The sequence below is a fragment of the Carassius gibelio genome, chromosome B1 (assembly GCF_023724105.1).
Source record: "Carassius gibelio isolate Cgi1373 ecotype wild population from Czech Republic chromosome B1, carGib1.2-hapl.c, whole genome shotgun sequence".
NCBI classification, from domain to species: Eukaryota; Metazoa; Chordata; class Actinopteri; order Cypriniformes; family Cyprinidae; genus Carassius; species Carassius gibelio.
Window position 1 is genome coordinate 34,683,245 of NC_068396.1, and position 16,197 is coordinate 34,699,441.

The following is a 16,197-nucleotide window of genomic DNA, read 5'->3' on the forward strand; positions in this document are numbered from 1 at the left end:
ATTTCAGTTACACATTTCTTAAGCAATTGTTGGTTATTCAATTATCTACTATCCATACATCCATACAACAAATGAAATTTACTTTAGCTGTAAATTGCTATTTTGTTTTATATTAAGATGTCTTTTTATTTGATATTCACACGCATAATGTGGCAGTTTTTTTTCCAGATTAATATTTAGTTTTTTTTTACTCATTTCATATTTAATGTGTTATTTGCATACGACTGATCCTTCATTTCTTTAGGAAATACAAAATGACAGCTTGAAAGCCGCCAAGCCTGTTAAAGCCTTCAAGATTGAAGTGTATAAGGTACTCTTTTTCTTATAGCACATACATTTTATTTGTTCAGGATTCACAGATGAATAGAAAGCTCAAAACAATAGCATTTATTTGAAACATAAATCTTTTGTAACATTATAAATGTTTTTTTGATCAATTTAATGCTAAAGAATGCTTAATAAATGTATTAATTTAAAAATCTTACTGACCTCATACTTTTGAACCCGAGTGTACATTTTCCTTCTCAATGTTTTCTTTCTTTTTTTTTTCTCTTTTTTTTTGTTTGCTTTTCATATATTGTGATAGATATTACTGAAGGATCTCTGGGATGATATGCTGTTGGAAAAAAAAATGAAGGCAACGGACTTTGAAATTTATGTATGTTTAAACAGTTTCTTTATAAAATATTATTATTATTATTATTATTATTATTATTATTATTATTATTATTATTATTTTAAATGTCAGTTTTGTACTGCTCATCTTTTTACAGTTTGAATTTGTCCTGTCTGAAAATGCTTCTCATTCAGGTTCTTGAGATGGGTTTTGGTGAAGTGGGCAAGGAGCCTATTGATAATGTTCATTTCTACAGCAAGAGTGACCTGAAAACAGCTTTCAAGATGAAAAAATGCCAGGTGAGAAATCTGACTCCTCTCCAACATTGTCATACTGAACTAGTATTCATGATTATGATTCTCTTGAGCATTAGATCGTCTGCTTAATTAAGTTGATAGATAGACAGACAGACAGACAGACAGACAGACAGACAGATAGACAGATAGATAGATAGATAGATAGATAGATAGATAGATAGATAGATAGATAGATAGATAGATAGATAGATAGATAGATAGATAGACAGACAGACAGATAGACAGACAGACAGATAGACAGATAGATAGATACCAGAGTTCATCTCTGGGTAAGTGAAAGCATGTATCCTGGTTTGAGAAAGGATGTTTAACAGGTTGAGTTTGGATTCTCTTTTCCTTGCAGGTGTCCAGCCTTAAACCAGAGAAGTTTCACGAATTTCTTGTGAGAGTCTATTATGATCCTGAGGATCAGGAGCATCAGAAGGAGGTCCAGCAGAAAGCTCAGAAGTGCTTTCATGAGTGGTGCAAAGACAATGAAAACACATTCATTGATTTCGGGCATGATGCAGGTAATTTAGGAAATTTTGCTGCTACACTCATGGCCAGTTGGCACCTTTGGTAAATATGATCAAAGGTGGATGTGAAAATTGATCTGTGTTGTTTATCATTTTGTTCTTTTATTTGAAAAATCTAACCTTTCATTGGATAATAAGAATTTAAAATGGGGGGAAATATCTTTATGAAATGTTTTTTTTTTTTTTCAGCCCTCTCGCGGCTGTAGATGGTAATGTTTTCTCTTGGTTTATGTCAGATGAATTTTGATAAATAAGTCACACCTGACTTTAAGTCGCAGGACCAGCCAAAACTATGAAAAAAATTGAGACTTTTACGGTACTCGTTGGACACGATTTTTGGCCCCCCTAGAAATTCTTATGAGTAAAATATCTCTGAAGTATATGCCCATGTACAGTATGTTCACAATTTTGAGCACTTCAGCATGATTATAAACATGAAATTATCCAGCCATGGCTACCTGTTTCACAAAATATAAAGAGGAGGGAAAACAAAGCCCAAATTCTCTTAATCATCCCAATGAGAAAAACCAAAGAATATATTTCCAATGTGCAGAAAAATATAATTGAGCTTCACAAATTGGTGAAGTGGCTTTAAGAAAAGAGCTAGAGCAGTGAAAATCCCTATTTCCACCATCAGGGCAATAATTAAGAATTTCTAATCACCATAATATGTTACAAAACAGCCTGGAAGAGGATTAAGAAGCTGGGAATCTGAAGGGTCTGGAGTGATTCTGGATGAAGGAATGGTCTCCGATCTCTTGTCAGATGTTCTCTCTTTTTGTCTGACACTATTGTTATAGTTTCCCAGATAATACTGATTATTATTATTATTATTATTATTATTATTATTATTATTGTTGTTGTTGTTGTTGTTGTTGTTATGTGACTATTGTTAAATGCCTTTTCATAGGTGAAGATGATGTTGATGAAGAAGAGGAGTATGAGGAAACTTCTACAAGCAAGGTAACAAATAAAAATGAAACTACCCAGCTAGATTTTTTTGTTCTAAAAATGTTCTCAGAACATTACCATGATTGTTCTAACAATGATTTTAGCGGGTAATTTTATTTTTGTTCCCAGAACGTTCTCTCAAAAGAAAGGATAACGTTCTCTAAAAACATTCCACAAAAGTTTATAAATAACATTATTAGAACATTATCCCCTAACATTCTTATTAAGATTTTAGCAGATGCCTTGCCTTGTTTAAAAGTAATAGTTTGTTTTGATGTCACCATAATGGTGGTAAGTGCTGGCTTTATTTGTGCAATTTGACACTTGACTTGTAAGTGTTGTTCTTTAACTGCTGTAATCTTTATTATGGCAAAAACAGTAAGAGAAAATGAGGTTAGGCGACACTGATTGCTTGTCAATGATTAATACATAATCACATATGTGGTCAGGATACCTGTTGTCACCCAATCTAATGTATGATATTAGTTACATATTGTTTATTAAAGCAGCTTAATGGTGCAACAGCCTGAGACCCAACTGAATTTTAAGCAGATTGTTTCAAGGATTAAAAACAAGCTTTCTTTGTCCCACAAACATCAAGATTCAGTGTACGAATCTCAATGCTGCAATGTATTATGGGTACATTACACAAAGCTCATCCATGGCACCCAGAAGCATGTCATCATTGTTGAGATGCATACAGTAATTCTTGAGGTCTCTGTGTGTCTAAGCTTTCTCTGGTTCATTAACAATGTAATTTAAAAATAACAGACAAAATATGACATAAATTTGTAAGATATTATGCATTGCATCTGCTATAGTCACTAATATTAAATTAATAGTATAGATTCAACTCCAGATAAAACCAGTTGATCAGATCACTACAAAAGGAAAGTTCTAATACCAGCAAGTAACCAACATCACCTGTGTTTCAAATCACACCCTACACCCTCATTCACTATTCCCTAAATGAGTTTACTAATACAGTCCACCTGACAAAGAGAATGAACACTGATGAGTGAATTCAGACACTGATGAACAGCTGCTGTTAACGAGTAGAATCACTGAAGAAAAGAGAAACAAGACACACACAAGAACTACAACTGACTTCAGCCACAGCCTTAGATGAAAACGGCTGTTTCTATTTGCCATAATTTACTAGACTGACTTCAACTGTTGTGATAATAGCAACTAAATAGCAATTAGATGTAGAAATATGACCTAATTACATTTATCTTTGTTTTAATATTATTAAAATTGAACAATAACAAACAGAGCATAATAATAGCTTGCTTAGAAATATTGCTTGCTTCAGTGTATGAATCAGCATATTAATCTCAACAATGGTGATAATCAAAAGGTTCATGATGCAACGAATGCTGGGTACCAGCACAGAATGAACCTCATCCATGAATCCCAGCATGCATTGCAGCATGAATAAATTATGCCCCTGCATTGTCCACTTATTTTCTTGAAATCTCATGTGCTTATATTTTTGCTTTTGTATTACATTTTAGTAGCATGTTTTGTGATGTTCAGAACTGATCTATTTATTTTGTAAATCTATTGATCTATTGATCTAAATGATCTATTTATTAATTTTCTTCTAAACCTATAAACAACAATATTATAATTTTTTTTTTCTGCTGACTTTTTTGCTATAACAAGCTCCAAAGACACATTTTTACAACATGCAAAAAAAACTAAAAAAAAAAAAAAAAAAAACCTTAGTGTTAAAAAGAAGTCACGGTTCAAGGGCCCACCTAAAGTTAACACTGATCTCCGTCATTGTACTGAAAAAACACCTAAACCTCTTTAACTCTCGATAAGATCTTCTGTAGACATCTGACAGAAATAAAGTCAGTCTGGTTATTAATGTGAATCTGGTGAAGCTGTTTTAGTAGTTGTGTAATCAGATCTTGAGAGATTTGATGAATTATTTTATTTCAGTTGATTTCATCTAAGTCTGTGTCTGAAGTCAGTTGTAGTAGTTCTTGTGTTTCTCTTTTCTTCAGTGATTCTGTTTGTTAACAGCAGCTGTTCATCACTAATGCTCAATAATCAATTAATCACAGTTTTATCTCATTAAATTAACTGATTCCGTGTTACTCAAACACTCTGTAGTGTGCACACATTATAAGTGTTCATTTAAAACTGAGGATTTTGTTGTGTGGTTTAAAGGGTTAAATATTTAAGATGAAGAAAAAAACAGCATGAAACATAATTTAACAGTAATGAACTGTAATTAATTTACAGCAAACAAACTGTAGAAACCCCTGCTGCCAGTAAATTATTGTTATTTAACGGCACCATTTTTTACAGTGCAGTCCACATCTAGTGTGATGGGAAGCTTTATTGGAATGTTAGAGAATAATGTTGTAACAATGTTATCAATAGACATTTTTAGAATGTTTTTAGAGATTGTTATCCTAACTTTTAGCAGAACATTCTGGGAACTAAAATAAAACTAGCCGCTGAAAACATTCCTAGAACATTAAAAAATGTCTAGGTGGGTAAGCTAACAATTAAAGGTGAGAAAAAAACTCTATTGTCTATTGAGTTGCCAGTGAAGTTTAGCTGATGGTAGTGCCATAACATCTCTACATTTTTCATTTTTCACTTTAGAGCAGAATGTTTAAAGCATTAATAAAAAATGTACATGTCTGACCTCATACTGCGTTTGTGAATTGTGACAAGCAACTGTGAAACAGCTGTTTTAGAGATGAAAGAAAGCCCTGCAGCCTTGATGAAGTTACTGTAGACATTCCATGGCAGGGTATCTGGAAGCTTTAGAAAGTAGATACTAATAAATAAATTTCATGCCACTAATCCTCAGATTCTCCTCATTTCCAGTTTACAGGTTTTTACAACGCTGTTGCACAGAAAGAATAATTTTGAATAATACAAATGATATAACTTTTATCACATCTCAACTATACATTTATGCTGTGTATTTTTTCTGGATGTTTGGTACTTTTGTTACATATTGTCCATTTAATACCTCAACTACACTATCAGTGATCATATGAAACATTACAGTTTTCTGCAAAAAAATCTTCAGTGATTATCTACATTAAGTATACGTAAGTTGTTCCAGGATATTGAAGGTGTGAATGGCAAAATGCTGCTGGTTGGAAAACAAAAGATTTAACTACAGTTTTAGCACTGAAGTGTTTTGACTATATCACTTTAAAACCCGACAAGTAACTTAACTGTGAGTAAACAGATTGCCTTAAACCATTTTTATTGCCTTAAACCAAGTACTCTGAACTTAATTCAGTTGAGTTCACTGAAAGAAGATTTACATTGCAATTAAATAATGAAGTGATTAATTGAGTGATAATTGAGAAATAGTGATGAACAGCTGCTGTTAACAAACAGAATCACTGAAGAAAAGAGAAACACAAGAACTACTACAACTGACTTCAGATACAGCCTTAGATGAAATCAACTGAAATAAAATACATGAAATCTCTCAAGATCTGATTAAACAACCCCACAAACAGCATCACCAGCTCCACTTATTAATAACCAGACTGACTTTATTTCTGTCAGACGTCTACAGAAGATCTTATTGAGAATGAACTAAGGTTTAGATGTTGATTTATTGTTTCATTTGAAGTAACCATGTTAGAGATCAGTGTTTGCTTTAGTTGAGCTCTTGACCCTCTATTTTTCTGTCTTAGTCTTTTCTCTGGCTGTTATAACCATGTGTTTCTAAAACACATTTGTTGTAATTCAAAAACCCAGAGAAAATATTATCAGATATTGGTTATTATCCAGCTTACTGATGATGACGACAATCATCAATTGTGTGATCTGGCTAAGTAGGTGCTGTGTTATTATCAACATCTAAACCTTAGTTCATTCTCAATAAGATCTTCTGTAGACGTCTGACAGAAATAAAGTCAGTCTGGTTATTAATAAGTGGAGCTGCTGATGCTGTTTGTGGGGTTGTTTAATCAGATCTTGAGAGATTTCATGTATTTTATTTCAGTTGATTTCATCTAAGTCTGTGTCTGAAGTCAGTTGTAGTAGTTCTTGTGTTTCTCTTTTCTTCAGTAATTCTGTTTGTTAACAGCAGCTGTTCATCACTAATGCTCAATTATCACTCAATTAATCATTACTTAATTGCAATGTATATCTTCTTTCAGTGAACTCAACTGAATTAAGTTCAGAGTACTCATAACTGTTAGTTTTTTCAACTTAAATGGTTTAAGGCAATCGGTTTCCTCAAATGGTTTGAGTTAACATAACTTGTCAGGTTTTTAAGGATATCAGTTTACTCAAACGGTCTGAGTTAAGTTTACTTATTGGGTTTTACAGTGACTTCAGACACAGCTTCACTAAAACCTGACAAGTTATGTTAACTCAAACCGTTTGAGGAAACCGATTGCCTTAAACCATTTAAGTTTTAAAACTAACATTTATAAGTACTCTGAACTTAAATGAGTTGACTTCAGAAAAAGAAGCTATACATTGTAATTAAATAATTAAGTGATTAAATTAATGATAATTGTGAATTAGTGATGAACAGCTGCTGTTAACAAACAGAATCACTGAAGAAAAGAGAAACACAAGAACAGAGCGCAGGGTCTCTCAGAATAAGCTCACTGGCAAACCGTTGACCCCTTAGCACTGGCCCTGCACAGGCAGCAGTGTTTTATTGAAAATAATCAAGTTTAAAGTCACTATTATTTAATATTTAATGTTTTGCTGACTGATATAACATTTGTCAGCAAAAGTTGTGAGAAGACAAACTGATCAGATGGTCATGGTAAAGGGCCAGTGCATGTTTGTTTGCACTCAATTTATATGTGATTTATAATCATCTGCACTATTGATAGATTCACCAGAGATTCAGGGCTCTGAAGGACAGTGCTCAGACTCACACTTTGCTTGTAAATGTCAAGGAGCTATTTCTGACTTATTTCTATTTCTGTTTCACTTTTATGATTCATTTGTTGACTGACAAAGATTGAAAACAGACCGAATCAGAGCAACAATTAAACAATATATAAATTAGAAAGAAAGGGGGAATGTGTTTATTTTTGTTAAGTGAGGAGAGAAGGCTGTGAAAAATACAATAGGATTTTTTGTGTGTCTTTTAAATTACAATCTTTGGGCTGTAAAAGTGATGGTGAAAGTGTTTCCTTTGTCATCTCACACTGGTTTGTCCTCTGCTAGAAACTGACAGTTATAATAAACAATGAATACACATTTTATCAGTCAGTTATATTTCTGCTGTAGGCCTTGATTCAAATCTGTTAGGGTAATAAACTCTATGAACTAAGGCAATGCATTTAATGAACTAACATTTGCCTTTTTTGTGTCGTGCAGATCTTCAATGACCCCATTCATGGTCAGATTGAGCTGCACCCCCTGCTGGTGAAGATCATTGACACTCCTCAGTTTCAGAGACTCAGACACATCAAACAGCTGGGAGGAACATATCTGGTGTATCCTGGAGCCACTCACACTCGCTTCGAACACTCACTGGGGTAAAGTAAAAAAAAAAATACATAAATAAAAATGTTTGAATGTATATGCAGTATACAAAATAAGTTTTAGTGCTATTGTAAACTCTGCTGGTGTGTGGACCTCATCAGACTTGTTGTAGATGATCAATAATACAATAATTGCAGTAAAACTATACATTTTCCCGGACAACTCCTCTTTTCAATGTCAAATTAGGTATTATGAACAAACTATACTATTTCCTGTACAAGTATGGTGAATCATCCTGACTAAATTCACCTTTAGCTTTTCGAGTCAGCATGCTTTGCACATTGCCTGAGAGTAGTTATGCCATACTATACAGTACAGCTTGTGTATATTTTAATATTGTGCCTTTGCATTTATAGCATAAGTCATTTTCTGTGACACTGAGTCCTAAATATTAGTATTGGGATCTGTGAAAACACTCATAACACAGATGGACGCTGTTTCAGATGCAATGTCCAGACCCTTTCCTCCATAAAGCTAAAAACACTTTGCAAACAAACATTATCAAACTGTTGATCATGAAGAGGAAAGGCATATAACTCCCAATTCATATTCATAAACAATGCTTCTGAAAAGCAGTAGCTGTAGGATAAGGACAAGCGTTGAAGAAACATTATGAGATGATGTCTTCATGAAAAACATAAACATATGCTAACATCTTTGAGAACATGCTCATGAGCTACAGACTGTAATGCTGCTCAATGACACACAGAAAGATGTGTGCTCAAGTCTTTACAGAAAACGTATGCTATTATAACGATCAACAAGATTAGTATTATGGGGCATACACGCCAAACGCAGGGCATTGCGTCTCTAGACTCGCACGAGGATGCGTCTGATCCATAGTCTGATCACATCTTTGCATTGACTTTGTATGTAATCTTACGTAACTCACGTTTGCTATGTATTTAGTTGTAAACCCTCCATTACTCGGGTCTAATACAATATAATACAATTATGACATCAAACACAACATTTATAAAACTTTACCTCATCCATTAAATCCATGATTTATCTTTCTGTCTGATTGATGGCCATCAGCGGTTGGGTAGAAGAAAACAAATCCCATCATTCCACTCTCCTTCTTAGTGTCATCAAACCACGCGATTGTTATTGTTTTGGTAGTGCACCCTCTAGTGGCAGGTCCTACAACCTGTACTTTTAACAACAGATGCCCTTCTATAATACTCAATCATCACTCAATTACTAAACAAATTATCTCTGTTAACTTTAACACTGCTTCAGTGTTACCTTTTTAACACTCTGAGTGTGGATTATATAAACACTGGGAGTGTTAATTTAACACTGGGCATTTGACTGTGTAACATGTTTGCAGTTCTTAAAGTGCTCTTTCTACCCGTGACCCTTTAAAATGACTTATTTTTATTAATTATTATTAATTATTAACATAATTATTGAGTTACTGAAAGCTTAATCTACTCTACCAGATTCTGAATCAGTGAGTCAATTGGTCAAATGACGTTTTGTTTAAAATGATGACTTTTCTGTGTGAAGGATGGCACATTTAGCAGGATCTCTGCTCAAAGTTCTGAGAGAGAAACAAGACCAGTACATCGACAAGATAGAGAGGGATATTAAAAAGCTTGGAGAGAAACAGGAGGAGCTCAAAGAGAAAAAGGAGGAGCACATTACTGAAAAAGACATGCTATGTGTTCAAATTGCTGCTCTGTGCTATAATTTAGGTGAGTGATAGCAATGCATATGCACAATTGAGCAGTATAAAAATATTTTTTTGTTGTTGTTATATAATGAAGTACTTATAAAGATATAAACATGTGAGTTAAAGTATTTACAATGAATGTTCACAAGAATGATTTCATTCATGCAATTGTTTTAATTGTTTGTGCTAAAAAAGGAGAATGATTTAGTGATTTTTTTTTTTTTATGATTTAGCAATAAGATGATGTGATGAGATAATGTTCACATGAATTTACCTAAATCTGACCCTCTTTTAAATGTATCTCCGAACACCATGTGGACATTGATAATGCATACTTTACACCCTTTAATGCCTGACAATAGATGTGATTCTTGTGTTTAATTAAAGGAAGACACACTGTAAATTTTTTTGCCGTTAAATAACAGTAATTTTCTGGCAGCAGGGGTGCCAGTAAAGTACTGTTAATTTACAGCTCTTAACCATTAATTTACCACTCTTATTTTTTAACAGTATTTTATTGTAAATTCTACCATGGAAAATAACTCCACTCCCACTGCTTCAAACAGTTCGAGTTTTTAAAACTAGCATTCCTACGATGTTAGTACTATGAACTTCTTTCATTTGAGTCCACTGAGAAGTAATATTTCTTAATATAACGATGCAAACACTTAGTGTGCAGTAATAAAGTAACTAAATACATGACTTTTACTCAAATCACTGCAGCTCATTGTCAGCTATAGCACACATGTATGTGCTGAAATACTTAACACAGAGATCATCACTGTATCAGCGACTCCACATTTACTGCCTTTATATAAAGCAGCAGAAAATCAGAATATGTGGCTCATCATTGACTGAAGCACCGGCTCTACTCTCCAGCACAATGGTGAACAACAAAACTACATTAAACTAAACGATCTCTCTTGTGCAAACACACATTAATACAGTCAAGTTCAGTATTTACTCTCATTATCAGTGTATGACTTTGCCTATTTTTTTTTCTATGGATGTTCACAAATATTTTAGTTAAATTAACTTTTATTTTCATTTGGTAAATCTGACGTTTACATTTGACAGTATATTACTGTTTTTCCTTGACTTAACGACAACAAACTGTAGAAAAACACTTTTTTTGCTGGCAACCATTAATTTACGGCAAGAAACAGTAGAAAAACAGTTATTTACTGGCAGCAGGGGTGCCAATAAATAACTGTTTTTCTACAGTTTGTTTCCTGTAAATTAATTACAGTTTATTACTGTTAAATTATGTTTCATGCTGTTTTTTCTTCATCTTAAATCTTTAACCCTTTAAACCCCACAAGAAAATCCTCAGTTTTAAATGAACACTTATAATGTGTGCACACTACAGAGTGTTTGAGTAACACTGAATCAGAAATCAAAATTTGGCCGTTTTTTAACAGTGATTTTTAACAGTGCAGTACACTGTTAAAAATCGCTGTAAAAAAACGGCCAAATTTCGACAGTAAAATACTGTTTTTCATTTAAACAGTGCATTCTGGGTAATATTCATCGTTTTCGAGAAGTAGCCTGCTGCTATATATCGTAAAATAACAACGTTCAAATTCGACACTCAGCGGCTGTGTTTCAAATCACACCCTACACCCTCATTCACTATTCCCTACATGAGTTTACTAATATAGTCCACCTGACAGAGAGAATGAACACTAATGAGTGAATTCAGACAATGATCAACAGCTGCTGTTAATGAGTAGAATCACTGAAGAAAAAAAAAACATAACAAGACAAACACATGAAATACAACTGACTTCAGCCACAGCCTTAGATGAAATCAACTGAAGATTTAAACAATCAACAAACAGCTTCACCAACTTCACACATTACTAACCAGACTGACTTTATTTCTGTCAGATCAGAGAACAGAGATCAAAAGATCTTATTGAGAATTAAAGATATTTAGATGATAATGTTACTGTTTCGTTTAGCGTCACCATTGTGGAGATCAGTGTTTGCTTTAGTTGGGCTCCTGACCATTGACTTTTACACTTTACATTTTGTTTTATTCCTGTATTTGTATCTTTATGATGCATCTGTTACAGCAGTATTAATTTTGATAGTCAAGTGATTATGGTTGTTTCTAACAGGCATGATCTACTAGACTGACTTAAAGTGTTGTTATAATAATCAAATATTAATTTGGTGTTGAAATATTTGAGTGAATGACACTTCAATTTAGTAAGATTGAAAAGTAGTGTGATAACCAGTATTTATGGATTTAACGACTAGTTTTAGTTAAAAAGTATTTCGGGCAGCAGTCTTCACAACACTCAAAGAGAGAAATCAACAATCAGCATATGAATCTCAACAATGGTGACAATCAAAAGGTTCATGATGCAATGCATGCTGGGTACCAGCACAGGATAAAACTCATCCATGATTCCCAGCATGCATTGCGGCATGAATAAATTATGCCCCTGAATTGTTCACTTATTTTCTTGAATTCTTATGTGCTTATAATTTTGCATTTGTTTTAAGTTTTAGTAGCATGTGTTGTGATGTTCAGAACTGATCTGTTCATTTATTTTGTGGATTGTCACCATTGTTATGATTCATACGCTGATTCTTGATATTTCTGTCTAAATTTCAGCAAAGGTTTTTTATTTATTTATTATGAGTGACATTTTCTTAACAGTCTTTCATAACTTATGGCTCAGCAGTGTTCCTTCTCATGCTGTAGTATCAATATTCAATAAGAGAAGAGATACGGGATTAGATCAGAAATAATAGTATTTGTTCTTGTCAATCTATAAACAACAATATCAGATTTTTTTTTTCTTCTGTGTACTTTTGTTTTGCTATAACAGGTTCCAAAGGCGCATTGTTACAGCATGAAAAAAAAAAAAAAAACCTTAGTTGTTGAAAAGTCACGTTCAAGAGCCCAACTAAAGTAAACACTGATCTCAATCATGGTAGTGAAAAAAACACCTAAACCTATTTAACTCTCCATAAGTTCTTCTGTAGACATCTGACAGAAATAAAGTCAGTCTGGTTAGTAATGTGAATCTGGTGAAGCTGTTTTAGTAGTTGTTTAATCAGATCTTGAGAGATTTGATGTATTCTTTTATTCAGTTGATTTCATCTAAGGCTGTGGCTGAAGTCATTTGTAGTTCTTGTGTTTCTCTTTCCTTCAGTGATTCTGCAGGTGTTTATCACTAATGCTCAATCATCAATTAATCACCGAATTATCTCATTAACTTCACTGATTCAGTGTTACTCTAACACTCTGTAGTGTGCACACATTATAAGTGTTCATTTAAAACTGAGGATTTTCTTGTGGGGTTTAAAGGGTTAAAGATTTAAGATGAAGAAAAAACAGAATGAAACATAATTTAACAGTAATAAACTGTAATTAATTTACAGGAAACAAACTGTAGAAAAACAGTTATTTACTGGCACCCCTGCTGCCAGTAAATAACTGTTTTTCTACTGTTTCTTGCCGTAAATTAATGGTTGCCAGCAAAAAAAAAGTGTTTTTCTACAGTTTTTTGCCGTCAAGTCAAGGAAAAACAGTAATATACTGTAAAATGTAAACGTCAGATTTACCAAATGAAAAATAAGTTAATTTAACTAAAATATTTGTGAACATCCATAGAAAAAAAATTAGGCAAAGTCATACACTGATAATGAGAGTAAATACTGAACTTGACTGTATTAATGTGTGTTTGCACAAGAGAGATCGTTTAGTTTAATGTAGTTTTGTTGTTCACCATTGTGCTGTAGAGTAGAGCCGGTGCTTCAGTCAATGATGAGCCACAAATTCTGATTTTCTGCTGCTTTATATAAAGGCAGTAAATGTGGAGTCGCTGATGCAGTGGTGATCTCTGTGTTAAGTACTTCAGCACATACATGTGTAATACAGCTGACAATGAGCTGCAGTGATTTGAGTAAAAGTCATGTATTTAGTTACTTTATTACTGCACATTAAGTGTAAGAAATATTCCTTCTCAGTGGACTCTAATGAAATAAGTTCCTAGTACTAACATCGCAGGAATGCTAGTTTAAAAACTCGAACTGTTTGAAGCAGTGGGAGTGGAGTTAATTTCCATGGTAGAATTTACGGTAAAATACTGTTAAAAAATAAGAGTGGTAAATTAATGGCTAAGAGCTGTAAATTAACAGTACTTTACTGGCACCCCTGCTACCAGAAAATTACTGTTATTTAACGGCAACATTTTTTACAGTGTATGGAATATTCTTCACTGTAAAAAAATAAATAAATAAATGTTATTTTACAGAAAATAACATTTTTTTCAGGTTGTTTTCTTTATTTTGAATTGCAGTCAAAACTCTGTAAAATTATCTCTGAATTAACTATGTGGTGGTTATTTTAAGTATTATGACGTTAATGACAAATTACAGTAATTCACATTTTATATACAGAAAATTACATTTTAAAAATACATTTTATTTCTTACATTACAAACTAATGTAGGTAAAATTACAAAAATAATCTCTTAATACAATATCAAAACACATATTGAAACACTAACAGATCTCTCTAGCATCTTCACTTATTACAAACCAGTCTGACTTTATTTGTTTCATACAAAACTTCTTATTGAGATTAGTTAGTTAAGATGGATGTATTTTTGAAAATAATCAAGTTTGAAGTCATAATTGTGGAGATTAGCATTTTCTCTAGGTGGGCTTCTGACCCTTGAATTTATAATCGCAGTGTTTTTTTTTTTTTTCTTCTGATTGCTGTAACTGTGTTTCTAAAGCACATTTGTTATAGCAAACATTGCTAAAAAAATGAATTTAGCATGCTCTGCCATTAGACATTTCTGATGAAGTTAGGGAATCAAGTCACTACACGATGACAAAATCATCATGAATACGTATACAACTTCATCTGAAGTTCAATCTGAAGCAGCCGGAGACAAACCTATGTTAAAGAGTCAAGGGTCAGAAGTCCAACTAAAGCAAACACGTATCCCCCTTCAAACTTTATTAATTTTAATAAAACATCCACCAAACCTCTGTTAACTCTCAATAAGAAGTTTTGTATGAAAGAAATCAAGTCAGACTGGTTTGTAATAAGTGAAGATGCTGAGATCTAGAGAAATCTGTTAGTGTGCAATGTTCTGTTGGGATTTAAAGGGTTAGTTCACCCCAAAAATGAAAATGATGTCAGTAATTTCTCACCCTCATGTCGTTCCAAACCTGTAAGACTTTCGTTCATCTTCAGAACACAGTTTAAGACATTTGTGAGGAAATCAGAGAGCTATCTGACTCTCTATATTCTACGGAACTGAAATGTTCCCAGTTCCAAAAGCATAGTACTGTAAGTACATCAGTAAAAAAGTCCATGTGACAACAGTGACTCAACATCAGTTTTGTGATGTTACGAGACTTTTTTTGAGCAAAGCAAACAAAAGTAACATAATTTACTTAACCCTTCTGTTATGAAGTTATGTCTTCTTCCCTTTTAGGGAGTATTACAATGTATATGCATGCTTTAAAAAAAATATATTCTTTAAGCATTATTTTTTTCTTTTAATGCTTAATGTTTGGCACCCTCCCAAGCATTTCGCCGTTTAATAATTTTTTTTTTTTTTTTACAGTGCTGAGCAACATATGAACCATGAGTTGATCAGTATATTTTATGTCTTTATCTTTAAGGTCATGGTCCATTCTCTCATCTGTTTGAGAAATTCATCCGTAAAGCCTGGCCTGGTAAGAGTCTGAGCCTCTCTGTCGACTGATGCCAATGTTTGTGGTCGGTTAATTATTTTACAGTGCTATTTGGAGCTAATATTTATAAAATGTTTTTCACTTTTTTGTCTAGTACCATGTACATATTCAGCTGCATATTTACCATTACATTAAGAATCTGAAATTGAAATTTTATTTAGTTTTGAATTATCACATTGTCTTCTTTCCGTTGATGACTTTTATTGTCATTCGATGAAGGTTGAAATCAAAGTCACCGATAGCCTTTCTTGTTTACATGTACTGCATACTTACATAATTATATGCATGTTTAATATTTAGAAGTATGTTGAAGTAATTGGACAGGAGGCATAGTTGTTAGTTTGATTTGTTTCTTTGATGTTTAACACCTGGTGCAGGTGCCAATGGAGATGGCCAACAACCAGGTCCATCAGAAGAGAAGACCAGAACAGAAAAAGAACAGAAAGAAAGAGCCTCAGGTATTCCCTGCATTCCTGGCTCAAAATGGTAGAATTTGAAACTGATTTTTTTTTTTTTGCTTTTAGTGAAGGTTGTGTTTAGGGTAATGGTTTTATAGGACAGAAAATACAGTTTGTACTGTATATAAATAATTATGTCTATGGAAAATGCCCATAAAACAGGGAAACCTAACGTCTGTGTGTGTGTGTGTGTGTGTGTGTGTGTGTGTGTGTGTGTGTGTGTGTGTGTGTGTGTGTGTGTGTGTGTGTGGAAAAAACTCTATCATTAATGTAATGTTTGTCAATTTAGTTGCATTTCATATCAGTTCTTATGAGATCACTGATTAGCATGTCATGTTTAATAACCCCTGTTTGTTCTCTTTTTAGATGAAAAGTGGAAGGTAAGCACCATGACCCTTCTGTCCAAATATACATGTATTAC

The 16,197-nt window shown here is 33.2% G+C and overlaps 1 protein-coding gene across 1 annotated transcript; it reads left to right on the forward strand.

Annotated features, from left to right (window-relative positions):
* Positions 1-1,214: 1,214 nt before the first annotated feature.
* On the forward strand, positions 1,215-15,832 carry LOC127948409 (uncharacterized). The gene is made up of 7 exons (XM_052544843.1): positions 1,215-1,224; positions 1,323-1,442; positions 2,359-2,411; positions 7,740-7,900; positions 9,420-9,607; positions 15,247-15,300; positions 15,696-15,832. The coding sequence occupies exons 1-7, from the start codon at positions 1,215-1,217 to the stop codon at positions 15,806-15,808; spliced, it is 699 nt and encodes a 232-aa protein (XP_052400803.1). The 3' UTR covers positions 15,809-15,832.
* The last annotated feature ends 365 nt before the right edge of the window (positions 15,833-16,197 follow it).